General features: G+C 50.8%; 2 protein-coding genes across 3 annotated transcripts in view; both read right to left on the bottom strand.

Annotated features, from left to right (window-relative positions):
* The window catches only part of LOC142260620 (germinal-center associated nuclear protein-like), a 107,526-nt gene extending 90,209 nt beyond the window's left edge, over positions 1–17,317 (bottom strand). For both annotated transcript variants that reach the window (XM_075332012.1, XM_075332011.1), the window contains exons 1-4: positions 17,132–17,317; positions 16,879–17,018; positions 16,465–16,662; positions 14,463–14,731 (exon numbers count right to left, since the gene is read on the bottom strand). In XM_075332012.1, the coding sequence (XP_075188127.1) occupies positions 14,463–14,731; positions 16,465–16,662; positions 16,879–17,018; positions 17,132–17,198 (674 nt within the window). In that variant the 5' untranslated portion in view covers positions 17,199–17,317. The remainder of the gene's footprint in view (positions 1–14,462; positions 14,732–16,464; positions 16,663–16,878; positions 17,019–17,131) is intronic.
* Positions 17,318–17,400: 83 nt separating this feature from the next.
* The window catches only part of LOC142260616 (uncharacterized), a 57,194-nt gene continuing 53,174 nt past the window's right edge, over positions 17,401–21,420 (bottom strand). The window contains exon 5 of the mRNA XM_075332009.1: positions 17,401–17,519. Coding sequence (XP_075188124.1) covers positions 17,401–17,519 — 119 coding nt within the window. The remainder of the gene's footprint in view (positions 17,520–21,420) is intronic.

Consider the following 21,420-nt stretch of genomic DNA (forward strand, 5'->3'; position numbering starts at 1 on the left):
GGTGCTGGGTCTCCCAATAGGAGCTAGAAGAAAAGGAATTTACGGTAAGTAAACAAAATTCCCTTCTTCTTTGTCGCTCCATTGGGAGACCCAGACAATTGGGACGTCCAAAAGCAGTCCCTGGGTGGGTAAAAGAATACCTTGATAGCAAGAGCCGACACGACTCCCTCTTACAGGTGGGCCACCGCCGCCTGAAGGACTCGCCTACCTAGACTGGCATCTGCCGAAGCATAGGCATGCACTCGATAGTGCTTCGTGAAAGTGTGCAGACTAGACCACGTAGCTGCCTGACACACCTGTAGAGCCGTCGCCTGGTGCCGCAATGCCCAGGACGCCCCCACTGCTCTGGTAGAATGGGCTTTCAGCCCCGAAGGAATCGGAAGCCCCGAAGAACGGTAAGCTTCAAGAATCGGTTCCTTGATCCACCGAGCCAAGGTTGACTTGGAAGCCTGCGAACCTTTACGCTGACCAGCAACAAGGACAAAGAGCGCATCTGAACGGCGCAGGGGCGCTGTGTGAGACACGTAGAACCGGAGTGCTCTCACTAGATCTAATGAGTGCAAATCCTTTTCAAATCGGTGAATTGGATTAGGGCAAAATGAAGGTAAGGTGATATCTTGATTGAGATGAAAAGGAGATACCACCTTAGGAAGAAATTCCGGGACAGGACGCAGAACCACCTTATCCTGGTGAAAAACCAGGAAGGGGGCTTTGCATGACAGCGCTGCAAGCTCCGACACTCTTCGGAGTGATGTAACTGCCACTAGAAATGCCACCTTCTGCGAAAGACGTGATAATGAGACATCCCGCAGCGGCTCAAAAGGTGGTTTCTGAAGAGCCGTTAGCACCCTGTTAAGGTCCCAGGGTTCCAACGGGCGCTTGTAAGGTGGGACTATGTGGCAAACTCCCTGCAGGAACGTGAGGACCTGCGGAAGCCTTGCCAGGCGCTTTTGAAAGAATACTGAGAGCGCCGATACTTGTCCTTTGAGAGAGCCAAGTGACAACCCCTTGTCCATTCCGGATTGAAGGAAGGAAAGAAAAGTGGGTAAGGCAAAAGGCCAGGGAGTAAAACCATTATCAGAGCACCAGGACAAGAAGATCCGCCAAGACCTGTAATAGATCTTGGCGGACGTCGGTTTCCTGGCCTGTCTCATAGTGGCAATGACATCCTGAGACAACCCTGAAGCCGCTAGGAGCCAGGACTCAATGGCCACACAGTCAGGTTGAGGGCCGCAGAATTCAGATGGAAAAACGGCCCTTGCGACAGCAAGTCTGGGCGGTCTGGAAGCGCCCACGGCTGACCCACGGCGAGATGCCACAGATTCGGGTACCACGACCGCCTCGGCCAGTCTGGAGCAACGAGAATGGCGCGACGGCAGTCGGACCTGATCTTGCGTAACACTCTGGGCAGCATTGCCAGAGGAGGAAACACATAAGGCAGTCGAAACTGCGACCAATCCTGGACTAACGCGTCCGCCGCCAGAGCTCTGTGATCCTGAGACCGTGCCATGAATGCCGGGACCTTGTTGTTGTGCCGTGACGCCATGAGATCGACGTCCGGCGTTCCCCAGCGGCGACAGATCTCTCGAAACACTTCTGGGTGCAGGGACCATTCCACCGCATCCATGCCCTGACGACTGAGAAAATCTGCTTCCCAGTTTTCTACGCCCGGAATGTGAACTGCGGAGATGGTGGATGCTGTGGCTTCCACCCACTGCAGAATTCGCCGGACTTCCTGGAAGGCTTGACGACTCCGCGTGCCGCCTTGGTGGTTGATGTATGCGACGGCAGTGGCGTTGTCCGACTGGATACGAATCTGCCTGCCCTCCAGCAACTGCTGGAAAGCCAATAGGGCCAGATACACTGCCCTTATCTCCAGGACATTGATCTGAAGGGAAGACTCTATCGGAGTCCAGGTTCCCTGAGCCCTGTGATGAAGGAACACCGCTCCCCACCCTGACAGGCTCACGTCCGTAGTGACCACAGCCCAGGTTGGGGGCAGGAAGGATTTTCCCTGCGATAGAGAAGTGGGACGAAGCCACCACTGAAGAGACGTCTTGGTTGCAGGGGAAAGAGAGACGTTCCTGTCGAGAGAGGTCGACCTCCTGTCCCATTTGTGGAGAATGTCCCACTGGAGTGGGCGCAGATGGCATTGCGCGAAGGGCACTGCCTCCATCGCTGCCACCATCTTCCCCAGGAAGTGCATGAGGCGTCTCAAGGGGTGTGACTGACTCTGAAGCAGAGCTTGCACCCCTGCCTGCAGTGACAGCTGTTTGTCCAGCGGTAGTTTGACTATCGCTGACTGTGTATGAAACTCCATCCCAAGATAGGTCAAAGACTGGGTCGGAGTCAACTTGGATTTTGGGAAGTTGATGAGACACCCGAACCGCTGGAGGGTCTCCAGAGCGACGGAAAGGCTGTGTTGACACGCCACCTGAGAAGGTGCCCTGACCAGGAGATCATCTAAGTAGGGAATCACCGAGTGGCCCTGAGAGTGCAGGACCGCCACGACGGATGCCATGACTTTGGTGAAAACCCGTGGGGCTGTCGCCAGGCCGAAAGGCAATGCCACGAACTGAAGGTGTTCGTCCCTGATGGCGAAACGCAAGAAGCGTTGATGTTCTGGTGCGATCGGCACATGGAGATAAGCATCCTTGATGTCGATCGATGCGAGGAAGTCTCCTTGTGACATCGAGGCGATGACAGAGCGGAGAGATTCCATCCAGAATCGTCTGGTGCTCACGTGTTTGTTGAGCAATTTGAGGTCCAGAACGGGACGGAATGATCCGTCCTTCTTTGGTACCACAAACCGGTTGGAGTAAAAACCGCGGCCCTGTTCCTGAATGGGAACGGGGGTCACAACTCCTTCTTTTTTCAGAGCGTCCACTGCCTGAAAAAGTGCGTCTGCCCGCGCAGGGGGCGGGGAGGTTCTGAAGAAACGAGTCGGAGGACGAGAGCTGAACTCTATCCTGTAACCGTGAGACAGGATGTCTCTCACCCATCGGTCTTGAACCTGTGGCCACCAGGCGTCGCAAAAGCGGGAGAGCCTGCCACCGACCGAGGATGCGGTTCGGGGATGCCGAGAGTCATGAGGAGGCCGCCTTGGAGGCAGTGCCTCCGGCGGCCTTTTGGGGGCGTGACTTAGCCCGCCACGCATAGGAGTTCCTCTGGCCTTTCTCCTGTCTATTGGACGAGGAAGATTGTGGCTTGGCGGAGGGACGAAAGGACCGAAACCTCGATTGTATTTTCCGTTGCTGAGGTCTCTTAGGTTTGGACTGGGGTAAGGAGGAGTCCTTTCCCTTGGATTCCTTAATAATCTCATCCAATCGTTCGCCAAACAATCTTCGCCCGAAAACGGCAAACCGGTTAAGAACCTCTTGGAAGCCGAGTCTGCCTTCCATTCACGCAGCCACATGGCCCTGCGGACTGCAACAGAATTAGCGGATGCCACCGCTGTACGGCTAGCAGAGTCTAGGACTGCGTTCATGGCGTAGGAAGAAAACGCCGACGCCTGAGAAGTCAAAGATGCAACCTGCGGAGCAGACGTACGTGTGACTGCATTAATCTCAGCCAAACAAGCTGAGATAGCTTGTAGTGCCCACACGGCTGCAAAAGCCGGAGCAAAGGACGCTCCCGTGGCCTCATAGATGGATTTCACCAGGAGCTCTATCTGCCTGTCAGTGGCATCTTTTAGTGATGAGCCATCTGCAACCGAAACCACAGATCTAGCCGCCAATCTAGAGACTGGAGGATCCACCTTGGGACATTGAGCCCAACCCTTAACTACGTCAGCGGGGAAGGGGTAACGTGTGTCAGTAAGGCGCTTAGTAAAGCGCTTGTCCGGAACCGCTCTGGGCTTCTGGACGGCATCCCTGAAATTAGAGTGATCAAAAAATGCACTCCGTGTACGTTTGGGGAACCGAAACTGGTGTTTCTCCTGCTGAGAGGCCGACTCTTCTATAGGTGGAGGCGGGGGAGAAAGATCTAACACCTGATTGATGGAGGAGATAAGATTATTCACTAAAGCGTCCCCTTCAGGGGTATCAAGATTGAGGGCAACGTCAGGGTCCGAGCCCTGAGCTGCTACCTCCGCCTCGTCCTCCAGAGAGTCCTCCAGCTGGGAACCCGAACAGCGTGAAGAAGTCGGGGAAGATTCCAAGCGAGCCCGCTTAGCTGGTCTGGGACTGTGGTCCGTGGAGGAGTCCTCCACATGAGATCTAGGGCCCACCCCGGCCGGGGTGGACCGAGAGGGACCTGGAGGCGCCGATCCAACAGGGTCCGGGGCCTGTGTAAGGACCGGTCTGGACTGCAGGGCTTCTAGCAGCTTGGCAGACCATTTGTCCATAGACTGAGCCATGGATTGTGAGAGTGACTCAGAGAGCTTTTCAGCAAAAACAGCAAACTCTGTCCCTGCCACCTGGACCGGGGGAGCATGGGGGTCTACCTGAGCCGAGGGGCCCACTAGTGACCGAGGCTCCGGCTGAGCAAGCGTAACAGGGGCCGAGCATTGCTCACAGTGAGGGTAGGTGGAACCCGCAGGTAACATAGCCCCACAAGAGGTACATGTCGCAAAAAAGCTCTGTGCTTTAGTGCCCTTGCTCCTTGTGGGCGACATGCTGTTGTCTCCTAGGAGCGTGATCACTGAGGGTATATGGGAAAGGGTATACAGCCCGGCCGAACAGAAATATGTATATATATACGTATCTATACCGGCACCCCAGGGGGACCAACACCGAGTGACCGGTGTGGCTTACCGACCGCTAAAAAGCGGGGTGTGTGTCCTCCAGATTCCCTGCCTTGGTCTCCCAGAGCTGCAGAGCTGTTCTCTGTGATTCTCCACCGGCAGCATGTCAGAAAAAATGGCTGCCGGAGCTCTCAGGTGAGGAGCGGAGCCGTGGGCGGCGTCTGGAAAAGTGCGGGAATCTGGGGTCCCCACAGTGATCAGTGAGGGGGGAGTGAGCATACAGGATGCCCCGGCCCTCACATCCGACGTCAGGTCGGCTGTCCCGCCCCTATTCTGATAGACAGGTCCGGGGGCGGGAGTTTTTGCCACTAGGCCGCGATGAAGCCGGGGACTAAATTTAAGACCGCGGCCGACAAGCAGGCGCGGTCGGCGCGGAAGTCCCCGGTCTGCACAAATCATCAGCCAGTTGTAGCGTCCGGGAACCAGGCGCTCCACACACAGTCCCCATGGGGACACAGAGTACCTCATAGTTGCAGGGCCCGGTCCCTGAGGCTAGATAGGCTCCTGTCCAGCAGATTCCCACAGGGGCTGCGGAGGGAGCACGGTCCCAGATCCTGGATGACCGCTTAGGATCCCACTTCTCCCAGAGCCGCCAAGGGATGGTGAAGGAAACACGGCATGTGGCTCCAGCCTGTGTACCCGCAATGGGTACCTCAACCTTAACAACACCGCCGACGTAGTGGGGTGAGAAGGGAGCATGCCGGGGGCCCCGTGGGGGCCCTCTTTTCTTCCAACCGATAGAATCAGCAGCTACTGCTGACTAACATGGGAATGCATGAGTGGATGTGTGCCTCCTTCCACACAAAGCATAAAACTGAGGAGCCCGTGATGCACGGGAGGGTGTATAGGCAGAGGGGAGGGGTTACACTTTTGAGTGTAATACTTTGTGTGGCCTCCGGAGGCAGAAGCTATACACCCAATTGTCTGGGTCTCCCAATGGAGCGACAAAGAAATTGTTCTCTGTATAAAGGCAGCAAAGGAAAGTTTTCCTCTTGCTGAAATAGATGGTAGATGAAATAACTCCTATTTCAAATTCCAGCCCGGCCGCTGTTTTGCAAGTTGGGTGGTAACCCACGTCTTGTGTATGGTAATACGCATGTGGCTTTTTTTTAAGGGTTTCTCCATATAATATTTATATATATATATATATATCTCTATCATATGGCCTTTATAAACATCCATTTTAAGCCCTAACACTTTCATAATTTGCTGTATTGTAAAATTCTCTTCCGTTCTCTTTATCCGGTCTTTTTTTTTTTTTTCTTTACTTCCTGTGATGTTCCATTTAAGGAGAATCTTAAAAGGACGTCACAGAAGGATGGCCCTGCGGTAACTTCCCCACAGCTTCTCTCCCACCCGAGATAGGACATCATAAGGAGGAGGTGGTGCTGCTGTCAGTTACCATCACTTCTGTCAGTCTTCCCCTGATGATGTCCAATTCTGATGATGCAGAAGTGACAACAGTTTCAGTAGCCACCACACTTCTATCCCGGTCACCCTCATCTTCATTCATCGGAACCACAATGCCTGCTTCTAACACTGCAGTTTCTTTCCATAAACTAAGACGCCATCATAGGGCAGTGATAGCAGAAAGATGAGTGACAGCAGTGCCGTCCCACAGCTTTTATTACTGCCCTAAAACGAATAGTCATCATGAGGGATTTGCTTATGTCACTCACCCTGCTTCTATCAACACCCCTTCATGTCTCATTTCAGGCAAAAAGATGGCTGTGTCAGAAGCAGGGTGTCACGATGTGACTCTAGGAAAACGAGTCACACTAGGCTATCCCTAACTTTAGGATTACCCCTAATGGTGAAGCTGACCAAGTGTTGTGCCTGGCTATGCTCCTGACCCGAACTAATCTGATTTCCCCCCTCCCACCAGGGAAGGAAGGGGCAAGAGGCAGATAAAACACATATAAAGGCAGACAGGGGAAAATCAAAAAATTCTGACATACTGAAAATTCAAGGAACAAACAAACAATGAGAGACTCAGGAGAAAAGCAAGCGCAGGAAGGTAGCAACAAAAAGACGACAAGGGATACCTTCACAACTGCACTCAGAAACAAATACTACAGCCACCAGTTAGTCTGGATCACAAAACCTCCCCAGATCAGCTTAGAGAAACTACAGTGGGCATAAATGGTAGGATCTAGGCAGCATATATAGGAGGGGAGCAGATGTGATTGGCTCCCACACAACATGTGATTAAAGGAGACTAACAAACAGACCAGCTGAGATTAACTCTTGCTAGTCTGCCTATGAACTACCAATCTGTTGGTCGAAGCCAGAGTCACCCTGCACTCATCAAAGACATCAGAGAAGTTATCAGGCGGAGTGTCAGAATCTGTAGTCTGAAACAGATCCCGCCGCCATGATGGTTGGTGATGTATGTAAAAACCTCCATGTCACACAGGGCCTGAGGTGGTGGCGAGCAAAGATGGCGGAGGCAGAAGTGTGGTGTTGGCCACTGAAAATGCGGGAAGCAGCGGTTAAAAACTAAGGTCACGTTTTCCATCACCCCTCCTAAAACAGACCATCATCAGGAAGCGGCGATGATAGTAGCTGTAGTAAGAGACCTCAGCGCTGCCTCCAAATGACGTCCTTTTCCAGGAGGGGTGATAGAAGCTGCAGAGAAGTGACTTTAGGGCCAGCCTCCTATGGCGTCCTATTTGAGACGTCTGGACAATGACCCAAAGCACACCTCCAAATTATGCATGAACTATTTAGGGAAAAAGCAGGCAGCTGGTATTCTATCTGTAATGGAGTGGCCAGCCCAGATCTCAACCCTATTGAGCTGTTGTGGGTGCAGCTTGAAGGTATGGTGCGCAAAAAGTGCCCATCAAGCCAATCCAACTTCTGGAAGCATGGGGTGAAATATCTCCAGATTACCTCCGCAAATTAACAGCTCGAATGCCAAAGGTCTGCAAAGCTGGAATTGCTGCAAAGGAGCATTCTGTGACGAAAGCAAAGTTTGAAGGAGAAAATTATTATTTCAAGTAAAAGAAGGGAATTTTGTTACTTACCGTAAATTCCTTTTCTTCTAGCTCTTATTGGGAGACCCAGACGATTGGGTGTATAGCTACTGCCTCCGGAGGCCACACAAAGCAATTACACTTAAAAGTGTAAGGCCCCTCCCCTTCTGGCTATACACCCCCCGTGGGATCACGGGCAATTCAGTTTTAGTGCTAAAGCAAGAAGGAGGAAAGCCAATAACTGGTTTAAACAAATTAACTCCGAGCAATATCGGAGAACTGAAAACCGTTCAACATGAACAACATGTGTACCCGCAAACAACTAAAAATCCCGTAGGACAACAGGGCGGGTGCTGGGTCTCCCAATAAGAGCTAGAAGAAAAGGAATTTACGGTAAGTAACAAAATTCCCTTCTTCTTCGGCGCTCTATTGGGAGACCCAGACGATTGGGACGTCCAAAAGCAGTCCCTGGGTGGTTACAAAATACCTCAAGTTAAAGCTGCAAGACAGCCGTCCTCTACGAGGAGGCCACTGCCGCCTGCAGGACTCTTCTACCTAGGCTGGCGTCCGCCGAAGCGTAGGTATGCACCTGATAATGTTTGGTGAAAGTGTGCAAGCTCGACCAGGTAGCTGCCTGGCACACCTGCTGAGCCGTAGCCTGGTGCCGTAAAGCCCAGGACGCACCCACGGCTCTGGTTGAATGGGCTTTCAGCCCAGAAGGAATCGGAAGCCCCGCAGAACGGTAGGCTTCCAGAATTGGTTCTTTGATCCATCGAGCCAGGGTGGCTTTAGAAGCCTGCGACCCCTTGCGCTGGCCAGCGACAAGGACAAAGAGTGCATCAGAGCGGCGTAGGGGCGCCGTGCGGGAAATGTAGATTCTGAGTGCTCTCACTAGATCTAACAAATGTAAATCCTTTTCATACCGGTGAACCGGCTGAGGACAAAATGAAGGTAAGGAGATATCCTGATTAAGATGAAAAGAGGATACTACCTTAGGGAGAAACTCCTGAATGGGGCGCAGCACTACCTTGTCCTGGTGGAACACCAGGAAGGGAGCCTTGGATGACAGAGCTGCCAGCTCAGACACTCTCCGAAGAGACGTGATCGCAACCAGAAAGGCCACTTTCTGTGACAGGCGCGACAGGGAAACCTCTTTCAGAGGCTCGAAAGGCGGCTTCTGGAGAGCAACTAGCACTCTGTTCAGATCCCATGGATCTAACGGCCGCTTGTACGGGGGCACTATATGACAAACCCCCTGCAGGAACGTGCGCACTTTAGAAAGATGTGCTAGACGCTTCTGAAAAAACACCGATAGTGCCGAGACTTGCCCTTTAAGGGAGCCGAGCGACAAGCCCTTTTCTAACCCCGATTGTAGGAAGGAAAGAAGAGTAGGCAATGCAAATGGCCAGGGAGACACTCCCTGAGCAGAGCACCATGTTAAGAATATCTTCCACGTTCTGTGGTAGATCTTAACAGACGTGGGCTTCCTAGCCTGTCTCATGGTGGCAACGACCCCTTGAGATAATCCTGAAGACGCTAGGATCCAGGACTCAATGGCCACACAGTCAGGTTCAGGGCCGCAGAATTCCGATGGAAAAACGGCCCTTGTGACAGTAAGTCTGGAAGTGACCATGGTCGACCGACCGTGAGATGCCACAGATCCGGGTACCACGATCTCCTCGGCCAGTCTGGGGCGACGAGTATGACGCGGCTGCAATCTGCTCTGATTTTGCGTAGTACTCTGGGCAAGAGTGCCAGAGGTGGAAACACATACGGGAGCCGGAACTGCGACCAATCTTGCACTAAGGCGTCTGCCGCCAGAGCTTTTTGATCGCGCGAGCGCGCCATGAATGCCGGGACCTTGTTGTTGTGCCGAGACGCCATTAGGTCGACGTCCGGCACCCCCCAGCGGCGACAGATCTCCTGAAACACGTCCGGGTGTAGGGACCATTCCCCTGCGTCCATCCCCTGGCGACTGAGGAAGTCTGCTTCCCAGTTTTCTACGCCCGGGATATGTACTGCGGATATGGTGGATGCCGTGTCCTCCACCCACATGAGGATTCGCCGGACTTCCTGGAAGGCTTGCCGGCTGCGCGTCCCTCCTTGGTGGTTGATGTATGCCACCGCTGTAGAGTTGTCCGACTGAATTCGGATCTGCTTTCCTTCCAGCCGCTGTTGGAAGGCTAGTAGGGCAAGATACACTGCTCTGATTTCCAGAACATTGATCTGCAGGGTGGACTCCTGCTGAGTCCACGTCCCCTGAGCCCTGTGGTGGAGAAAAAACTGCTCCCCACCCTGACAGACTCGCATCTGTCGTGACCACTGCCCAGGATGGGGGTAGGAAGGATCTTCCCTGAGACAAAGAGGTGGGAAGAAGCCACCACTGCAGAGAGTCCTTGGCCGTCTGGGAAAGGGAGACTTTCCTGTCTAGGGACGTTGACTTCCCGTCCCATTGGCGGAGAATGTCCCATTGAAGTGGACGCAGATGAAACTGCGCAAAGGGGACTGCCTCCATGGCTGCCACCATCTTCCCTAGGACGTGCATGAGGCGCCTTAAGGAGTGAGACTGGCCTTGAAGGAGAGACTGCACTCCTGTCTGTAGGGAACGCTGCTTGTTCAGCGGAAGCTTCACTATCGCTGACAGAGTATGAAACTCCATGCCAAGATACGTTAGTGATTGGGTCGGTGACAGATTTGACTTGGCAAAATTGATGATCCACCCGAAAGTCTGGAGAGTATCCAGCGTAATATTCAGGCTGAGTTGGCATGCCTCGAGAGAGGGTGCCTTGACAAGTAGATCGTCTAGGTAAGGGATCACCGAGTGTCCTTGGGAGTGCAAGACTGCTACCACTGCCGCCATGACCTTGGTGAAAACCCGTGGGGCTGTCGCCAGACCGAATGGCAGAGCTACGAACTGCAGATGGTCGTTTCCTATCACAAAACGTAGAAAACGTTGGTGCTCCGTAGCAATTGGCACGTGGAGATAGGCATCTTTGATGTCTATTGAGGCGAGGAAGTCTCCTTGAGACATCGAGGCAATGACGGAGCGGAGGGATTCCATCCGGAACCGCCTTGCGTTCACATGCTTGTTGAGCAGTTTTAGGTCCAGAACAGGACGGAAGGAGCCGTCCTTTTTTGGAACCACAAAGAGATGGGAGTAAAATCCTTGCCCTCGTTCCTGAGGGGGGACCGGGATCACCACTCCTTCTGCTCTTAGAGAGTCCACCGCCTGCAGCAGGGCATCTGCTCGGTCGGGGTGTGGGGAGGTTCTGAAGAACCGAGGTGGAGGCCGAGAACTGAACTCGATTCTGTACCCGCGAGACAAAATGTCTGTTACCCACCGGTCCTTGACCTGTGACAGCCAAATGTCGCAGAAGCGGGAGAGCCTGCCACCGACCGAGGATGCGGAGGGAGGAGGCTGAAAGTCATGAGGTAGCCGCTTTGGAAGCGGTTCCTCCATTTGATTTCCTGGGGCGAGAGTGAGCCCGCCAGGAATCTGAGTTCCTGTGTTCCTTCTGAGTTCCTTTGGAAGAGGAGAATTGGGCCTTGCCCGAGCCTCGAAAGGACCGAAACCTCGACTGCCACTTTTTCTGCTGAGGTTTGCTTGTTCTGGGCTGTGGTAAGGAAGAGTCCTTACCCTTGGACTGTTTAATGATTTCAGCCAATGGCTCACCAAACAGTCTGTCTCTAGATAATGGTAAGCTGGTTAAGCATTTATTGGAACCAGCATCTGCTTTCCAGTCCTTTAACCACAAGGCTCTGCGCAAAACCACAGAGTTGGCGGACGCCATAGAGGTACGGCTTGTAGACTCTAGGACAGCATTGATAGCATAGGTTGCAAACGCAGACATTTGCGAAGTTAGGGACGCCACCTGCGGCACTGCTGGATGTATGATAGCATCCACCTGTGCTAAACCAGCTGAAATAGCTTGGAGTGCCCACACGGCCGCGAATGCTGGAGCAAACGACGCGCCGATAGCTTCATAGACAGATTTCAACCAAAGGTCCATCTGTCTGTCGTTGGCATCTTTAAGTGAAGCGCCATCCTCTACTGCGACTATGGATCTAGCCGCAAGCTTGGAAATTGGGGGATCCACCTTAGGACAGTGGGTCCAGCGTTTGGCCACGTCAGGGGGAAAAGGATAACGGGTATCCTTAGAACGTTTAGAGAAACGCTTGTCTGGATGAGCGTCGTGTTTCTGGATTGATTCTCTGAAGTCAGAGTGGTCCAAAAAAGCACTTAATTTACGCTTAGGATATAGGAAACGGAACTTCTCCTGCTGTGCAGCTGCCTCCTCTGCTGAAGGAGCTGGGGGAGAAATATCCAACAGTCTATTGATGGCCGCTATAAGGTCATTAACCATGGCGTCACCATCAGGAGCATCCAGATTGAGAGGGGTTTCAGGGTTAGAATCCTGATCACCATCCTCAGACTCCTCACAGAGAGACTCTCCTCGCTGAGACCCTGAGCAGTGCGATGACGTCGAGGGTCTTTCCAAGCGAGCTCGCTTAGGCCGCCTGGGGCTGTCATCTGAGTCAGAGACTTCAGCCTGTGATGCCTGAGACTCCCTTGAAGTACGGATTAGTTCCAACTGAGGGGGACCTGGGAGCAAAGGCATAGCAGTGTCCATGGTCTGCATAACTGGCCTGGTCTGAAAGGCCTCAAGGATTTTTGTCATAGTCACAGACATCTTATCAGCAAACACTGCAAAGTCTGTCCCTGTCACCGGGGCAGGACTTACAAGCGTCTCAGCCTGGGTCACTACCACTCCCGACTCCGGCTGGCGAAGCAGCACCGGATCGGAACATTGCACACAATGGGGGTCATTGGAGCCTGCCGGTAGAGCAGCCCCACATGCAGTACAAGCAATGTACACCGCCTGTGCCTTGGCACCCTTGCGTTTTGTGGATGACATGTTGCTGTCTCCTCAGAGCAATATGGGGTATCCAGCCAGGAAGCGACCTCACGGTGCAAGTTATAATATCTATATATATATGGTACAAAGTACACCAATAAACGCTGAGGCACTAGAGGGGCCAGCACCGAAATGCTGCTTACCGCCCGCTTTAGAGCGGGTGTGTGGTCGCCAAAAGCCCCTTAGTCCGGGTCTCCCAGAGCCTGCGTCCTTCCTCCAGCCAGACCGCATGTGTAATGGCTGCCGGCGTCCTGAGGGGATGGGGCGGGCCCTGGGCGTTCCCTGACCAAGAGCGGGAAGCCTGCTTCCCTCTGTGCCTAGTGAGAGGGCTGGAGCATGTAAATAAGGCTCCAGCCCTCGGCGCTGCTCGTGCAACAGCGCCTTTCCCCTACCCTGATTGACAGGGTGGGGGCGGGGAACGAAGCGGCGCTAGGCCGCAAAAGCCGGGGACTAAATTTATAAGCGCCGCCGCCGTAAAAGCGCGGTCGGCGCGTCCCCGGCGCACTACAAGTCACAGCAGCGCCGCCGTTCCAGTGGAGGTCGGCGCTGCGTTCCCAAAACACAAAAGTCCCTCAGTGAACTGTAGGAACAATAACCCCAGCGTTACAGTCCCCGGCGCACTAGAACACCCAGCAAGCCAGGAGTGTGTCTGTGCCTGCCGGGGACACAGAGTACCTGTATGATGCAGGGCCATGTCCCTGATTGTACTCATGCTCCGAATCCATCAGGTTCTATGGGTCTGTGGATGGAGCCCGGCGTCAGGGCTTAGAGGCCGGCAGATCCCACTTGCACAGAGCCCCTCAGGGGGATGTGGAAGGAAAACAGCATGTGGGGCTCCAGCCTCTGTACCAGCAATAGGTACCTCAACCTTACAAACACCATCAAGGGTGAGAAGGGAGCATGCTGGGGGCCCTATATGGGCCCTCTTTTCTTCCATCCGAAATAGTCAGCAGCTACTGCTGACTAAAATCTGTGGAGCTATGCGTGGATGTATGACCTCCTTCGCACAAAGCTTGAAAACTGAATTGCCCGTGATCCCACGGGGGGTGTATAGCCAGAAGGGGAGGGGCCTTACACTTTTAAGTGTAATTGCTTTGTGTGGCCTCCGGAGGCAGTAGCTATACACCCAATCGTCTGGGTCTCCCAATAGAGCGCCGAAGAAATCATTATTTCTAACCTCGTCAATGTCTGGACTATATTTTGTATTCATTATGCAACTCATTTGATAAATAAAAGTATGATTTTTCATGAGAAAAGACAAAATTGTCTTGGTGACCCCAAACCTTTGAACTGTAGTGTGTACATATATAGTACAGGCACCATTGACACTTCTATGGGCATTATTGTGACTTGTATGTACTTTATCGCTTTGGGAAACACAGGAGACCACGTGTGTATGCTGCTGACACTCGGAAAAAAAAGTTGACTCCTTTTCAGCATAGTTACCCACCAACCGGCGCCAAGGTGGTCAGTTTTGGCTTCCTGATAGTAGGAGGTGGACATGGCGTCTGGGTTCGACCCGTCTCTACCTTCAATCTTTCCAATTTTTCTTTCAGATTCTGCTTGTGAGGCAAACAGTGTAATTACCCACTTATCCCATCTAAAGTCTAAGAGAACAGGGTGAAACCTGTCACACAGTACCCTTTCTGGTTTGCAGGGCAAGACTCCAACCTCCAACACATGAAGAGGTGAGCAGGCAGACAGTCCTTGCCCCTTCCCCTCCAGCGCGATTGTCCACCACAGCGAGATGGTGCCAGGAACAGACGGTCCACACCCCCAGGATCTCTATCCAGTCACTCAATGCATGAAAAGAAAGCAAGATTTTACCTGAGAATATCTCCCTTGTTGAGGTTGAGTAAAACACTGTAGCCCCTAAACTCAGGTTCACAAGGACAGGTCTCGCCATGATTTTGTAGGTCCTGGTACATTTCCTTTAGGCTCTGCAAACACTTTGTCAAATTCTCATTATTTATTTTGGGATCAAATGAGGACATCGGCTCCTCACAAAGCTCATATGCACAGTGAATGTGAAACCGCATACACTTCTCCATCAAAGACACAGTAAATTTATCACACAAGTGCTGCTGTGTAATATCCTAAAAAGAAAAGAAAAATAAGAAAAATTCTACACACCTAATATAAAACATGAGTCATTGCTAACCCTCGTTGCCCTGCTTTACCGTCCCATATCCTCCCCTTTAAGACTGGAGGGGAAAATAACATTTTTCACCTTTTTGCCTCAATCTGTCATTCCTTGTAGAATTTCTCTGTATTTATATACTTCTCTATATTTTTACTTTCTTAAGGTCATTAATTAATTCATCTGCTTCTGGCACTTCACTGACTACCCACTTCTTAAAGGGATTGTCCAGATTTCAGATGAAAGTCTGCAGTCACTCTGGAGTTCTGAATCTTAACAGAGCATGAACCGTAAATCGGTCAGGATTCCCCGATGCCAATAGCAAAAGTGGGTGGTCACATGACCACAAATATAAGATTTACATACTTACGGCCACACTCAGACTAGACATGAGCGGCCTTGCTCAATACAAGTGAATTGAGTGAGGTCGAGTAAGTCTAGTCGGCACGTGAATGCATGTATGCAAACTGAATACTAGTGGTCATATAAATACTTGCTCTCATCACCGGAGAATCCGGAGCGTGCATGCACTGTAAGGACTCAGAAGTTTAGTCACTAAAAGTGACTGCAGGCTTTAATCTAAAACCTAGACAAACCCTTTAACAAACTGAAGTCTTGCTTGAATAATGGTGGTGTCACACACAGCGACGACGACAACGACATCGCTGCTAAGTCGCCATTTTCTGTGACGTAGCAACAACTTCCACAGCGACGTCGCTGTGTGTGACACATTACAACGATCAGACCCCTGCTGCGAGATCGCTGCTCGCTCTTGAATATTTCAGGTCATTTTTTGATCGATTCTATCCCGCTGCGCCACATGCATCCTTATGTTTAACACAGCAGCAGCGACGGTCGCGACGACTTTGAAGGCAGTGACGTAGGACTGAAGGAAGGACACGGGCGTGTTTTTGCGGTGTATTTTACAACGCCCCCACGACTCCGATTGGTGGTCATAACAGCGTTCCGATTGGGTAACTTGCCGAAGGCGTTACAGTGATTTCATTTTTTAAGTTCCATTCTTTGTTCCACGTAGTAGAGTCTCTGTCTGGTGTTGCTAGTGTGTCGTTCTTTGTGTCTTCCTTTGTTTGGCATGGTCACCCAATCAGGCACCGCTGTAGTGATCACCAATCGGAACAGAGGGGCGTGAAAAAGGCAACGCAAAAGCGCTGTAGCGATCACCAATCGGAACAGAGGGGCGTGAAAAGAGGCAACGCAAAACATGTCTAGGAGTAAACACCCCGCCTCTATCAAGGTCTGAGTCGTCGCACAGCGACGCGTGTGACACGTCCCAATGACCGTCGAGGTCGCTATGATCGCTGCTCCGTCTCTGCTGAAAATTACATGTTTGACAGCTAACTAGCGATCATGTAAGGTCGCTGTTACGTCACAGGAAATGGTGACGTAACAGCAACGTTGTTGTCGTTGTGTATGAACCCAGCTTAAGGGATCTATTAACACCATTTCTTTTTCTCTTTGTTTTCTCTAATCCAGTTATCACAAAAAAATTAACAATTCTAGCAGCAAAGGGATCACATTATGCTGATTTTTTTTTTATTCCTAAACTACAGTAATATCTCTAAAAATTAAACTTAGTTAACAAATTGACATTAGTCTGGTTAAAAAGTCATCCGGATTAGCCAAGAAAAACTATTTGATAAATACATAGCTTTCAGTAAAGCTTCTCACCTTCCGTATTCCACGTGTTCGGTTCCAAACAAAATCATACCAATCTCGGTAATTATCCTCTCCCTGATCCATGATATTGGTCACCATATAATCCATAGTCATACACAGCACTGGTAACGGGCGCAATTCATGTGCTAGGGGCTCCTCTTGATCTGCTGAAGATCGACTGTATTCTTTAATGGCAGCCGCATGGTCCAACTTTGAAAGGAAGGAATTATGCAAGTTATTTTCCATCCATAATGTAGACCATTAATAGTAAACAGAACATTAAAAATTATACAAATGACTGACCTTTTTTGGGTGATAAACATGACATGCTCAAAACATTTGGAGGAAGGAAGAGGAAGGATACAATTGGAAAAGTGCTGTAGAATATGTTGGCGCTACTGAAGTAAAAGTTAATTTAATAATTACCTTGTCTGTTCCTGGAAGGAACTCATAGATGCTAAGTTGATTGCGAGTATCCCGCATGTATCTCTCCTTTTCAGGGCACATGTCAGGACAGGTTCCCACAAAAACTTTGGCTTGATCTAACCCAGTTCGTTTAACTCGAGCTACAAAAATAGGACAAACGTGTTTAGAAAATGTGCATTTCTTTTATGGTTACAAAAAAAAACTTCTTTAGTTACTCAAATAATTGCAAAACTTTCACAGATCCTTTCAATACCTTGTCTCAATATCTTGTCCCTCTGGTCTAGGAGACGATATTTCTCCTCGGAGGTCTCTGCTGCCATTCCCACAAGATGCAGAAGTGAAGGAGGCAAAGACACCGCAGAGTCAGAAGGTGGTGATGGGATATCAGTATTTTGAACACTAAACTGAAGATTCTTGGGAAATGTAGCCTTTTTAAGAGAAGATCTGAAATACAGCCAAAAAATAGTTTAGAATAAGGGGAAAAAAAAAGGTTGTAATTGTATGATTCCGAGTGTTTTAGAATTACCCCTTTAGTCCTTGGAGAAGAGGTTTGCATACAGGCGAGACGGCTGGAATGCCTTTCTGCTCACTTTGTCTGACTTCTCTCTCCCCTGTTTGAGCCCCTTTTTTCTTTGCAGGACCTAAAAAATATGAAGTATTAGGCTAGGTTCACAGGTCCTGCAATCATCCGTTATGGATTTATTAGCAAAAAAATTCTGCAAAAAAAACTTTTTTGTCTGTTAAATAACGGATGTCGGCCGGATCAGTTTTTAACATGTGGAGTCTATGGGGGATGGTTGTAAAAGGATAAGGCACAGCCAATATAGTGGAGGTATATCGAGGTGCACTTGTTGGTTTCCAAACCGTAAGTCAATCAAACAGGTACAAGGCACTCTCAAGGGTTAATTTTCATATAATTTATTCCAAAATAGTTTTAAACATGTGACGTTTCAGCCACTAGATGGCCTTCATCAGACAACTGGTATCATAAACTGGCCAAAATTGGAGTGTCAAGGCAACGGTGTCCACCGCTATGCTGCGTCCACAGCATAGCGGTGGACACCGTTGCCTTGACAGTCCAATTTTGGCCAGTTTATGATACCAGTTGTCTGATGAAGGCCACCTAGTGGCTGAAACGTCACACGTTTAAAACTATTTTGGATTAAATTATATGAAAATTAACCCTTGAGAGTGCCTTGTACCTGTTTGATTGACTTATGCAGGATGGATCCGTTAATGGATTACTATTTATCGTCCATTTGTAATGGATCCGTTAAGAAAACAACAGACCCGTTACAAATGCAAGTACAACGGATGTCTAAATAGCAATCCATTAATGGATATGTTGTCCATAGACTCCCATGACAAAAAAACCCCCACACCGGATCCAGCAGAAATCAGTTTCCCAACCGGATGACTACAGGACACATGAACTTAGCCTTACAGAGATTAAGAGCCCAGGCACATCATGGCTCTGACAACACCAAAACTGTAATATGTCACCCATACGTCTGTATATCAATCATGTCTGCTCCATTGCACGCCATTTGATTGAGATTCTTCAATAAAAGTGTTGTTTCTCTTGCATACTAACTTAAAGGGGTGGTTCACCCATTTTTTTTATTTTCTGTAGAAGTTCTACTTACAATTCTAGGTATTTTCTCCATTGGCTTGTATTTCCATTTCTGGCACTGAGCGGCGCTATGCTGCACGCTCAGTGCCGGTCACATGACCCCCTGGAGCTGTGGCCGCCAGCATCCTCTGACGTCCCGGCATTTCCGGGCTCTCAAACAAGACGGGTACGTCACAGGAGGCTGCCACCACTCAGATTGAGTGACAGGGCTGTGGGCGGTAACTACCGCACGTCACAGCTCAGCATCGAGGGGAGGATCCGGAGGACGTCAGTGTGGAGCCGGCGTCCTGCAGATGGTGAGGCACGGGGCGCCAGTGTGCAGTACAGGGGGGAGTTCTTCAGCTGAATCCCCCCCTGCACGTAAGTATGTGCTCACCAGGGCCGGCGCCAGCACCCGGCAAACCCGGTCAAATGCCGGGGCCCTGAGCTGCCGGGGGGGCCCACTCGCGGTGGCAGGAGTGGCGCACCGCTACTCAGGGGGCCCCGATGGCCGCGCTGTCACCGCCCCCCGCCGAGGATCGCGCTTTCAATTGCATCGGCATCGCAGGTGCCGATACAATTGAGAGCAATGATGAGAGAGTGAGCGGCGCGCTCCCTCTCATCATTCTCCCCGCTGTGACAGCTCTGCAGAGGACCGCGGTGACGTCATCACTGCGCACCTGCTGAGAGGTCAGAGCGAGCGACAGCAATGGACGACGCGCCGAGGAGACCGGATCAGCGGGGGAACGAGGAGAAGTGAGCCGCCCCTCTAATGACACTGGGCTCCCCTGACTCACAGGCCGGCACTACACAGCGGCACTACACATAGGGGCCCGGCTGCCGCTCTGCAGAGCCGGCTGCCGGGCCCCTATGTGTAGTGCCGCTGTGTAGTGGCCGACCTGTGAGTCAGGGGAGCCCAGTGTCAGTAGAGGGGCCCCTGACCTGGAGAGGCCACCAGCCGTTTCTGAGCTGCAGGAGTGCTCCTGACCTGCTCAGAAGACGGAATACTCCATCCTGCAGGACCTGCGATGATGTCACGCCCATGTGACTGTGTGGGAGGAGACACAGGTTGCCGGGCAGAAAGCAAGAGATGCTGAATCCTGAAGGAGATTTGGACACATGACTGGTAATAAGAAAAGAGGGGACATGAGGGGAAAGGGGGCTGCAGGGTGAGGGGCATATGAGGGCTGCAGACTGTGACAGAAGGATGTGAAGGGGCGCAGAGTGTTTGAGAGGGGTAAGTTGGGGTACAGGCAGGGTGAGATGTGTGGGCAGGGTGTGTGAGATATGGGGGTGTAGTGTGTGTGATCTGGGGGGTGCAGGCTGTGTGAGATGTGGGGGTGCAGGCTGTGTGAGGAGCAGGGTGTGCGAGATATGGGGGCAGGGGAGTAACTACCGCGGTCGCAGGGGTCGGAAGGACAAGAGAGGTACTTGTTTTTTTATTTTGCTGGCTGCATGATACATGGAGGTCTATGGGACTACATAATAAACATGAAGGACACCTTATACATGGACTAGGGGTGCATTATACATGGAGGAGTATGGGGCTGCATAATACAATATGATGATTTATGGCGCTACATTATAATACATATAGGACTATGGGGGCTACATTATAATATATGGAGGAATATGGAGGCTACCTTATACACGGACTATGGGTGTGCGTTATAAAACTGGAGGCCTATGTGGTGCAGTATAATATATGGAGAACTATGGGGTGAATTATAATACATGGAAGACTATGGGAAATGCATTATAATACATGGAGGACTATGGGGTGCATTATAATATATGAAGGGTTATGTGGGACCCTTTATACTATATGGAAGGCTATGTGGGGGCCATTATAGTATTTGGAGAACTATATACAAGGGGGGACAAAGATACAAGTATGGGATGGAAATGTTTTGTTCTGAGGGAAAAAGGCTCTTTTCCTCAGCACCCAGCTTTCCAATGCTCTGCTGTACATCTCTCAGCACCCAGCTTTCCCATGCTCTGCTGTACATCTCTCAGCACCCAGCTTTCCCATGCTCTGATATGGGAAAGCTGGGTGCTGAGGGAAAGATGTATAGCAGAACATGGGGAAGCTGGGTGCTGAGGACAAGATGGATATCAGAACATGGGAAAGCTGGGTACTGATAGAGGGATTTCAGATCATTGGAAACCTGGGTGCTGAGGGTAAGAGCCAAGTGTCAGCATCATTATCCTGTACCCCAAGTGTCAGTGTCATTATTCCGTACCCCAAGTGTCGGTGTACGTGGAGGGGGGCCCCGGTCCAAATTTTACACCAGGGCCCATCAAACTCTAGTTACGCCACTGAGTATTAATCACTGTATTCTACATGAGGGTGCCTACTGCTATCTGGCTCTGCACTGTGCTGTATACAGGCTGTGCTATGTTATATAGCACAGCCTGTATATAGCACAGTGCAGAGCCAGATAGCAATAGGCACCCTCATGTAGCATACAGCTTGTATATAGCCTATATACAAGCTGTATGCTACATGAGGGTGCCTATGCTATCTGGCTCTGCACTGTGCTATATACAGGCTGTGCTATATACAAGCTGTATGCTACATGAGGGTGCCTAATGCTATCTGGCTCTGCACTGTGCTGTCTGGCTCTGCACTGTACTATACAGGTCTGTGTACTACATGAGGATACCTAATGCTATCTGGCTCTGCACTGTGCTATATAGGTGCTGTGTACTATATGAGGATACCTAATGCTATCTGGCTCTGCACTGTGCTATATAGGTGCTGTGTACTCTATGAGGGTGCCTAATGCCATCTGGCTCTGCACTGTGGTATATAGGGGCTGTATACTACATGAGGGTGCCTAATGCTATCTGACTCTGTAATGTACTATATAGGGGCTCTGCACTACATGAGGGTGCTTAATGCTATCTGGCTCTGCACTGTGGTATTT

This window comes from Anomaloglossus baeobatrachus, unplaced genomic scaffold (assembly GCF_048569485.1).
Source record: "Anomaloglossus baeobatrachus isolate aAnoBae1 unplaced genomic scaffold, aAnoBae1.hap1 Scaffold_139, whole genome shotgun sequence".
In the NCBI taxonomy this organism is placed as follows: Eukaryota; Metazoa; Chordata; class Amphibia; order Anura; family Aromobatidae; genus Anomaloglossus; species Anomaloglossus baeobatrachus.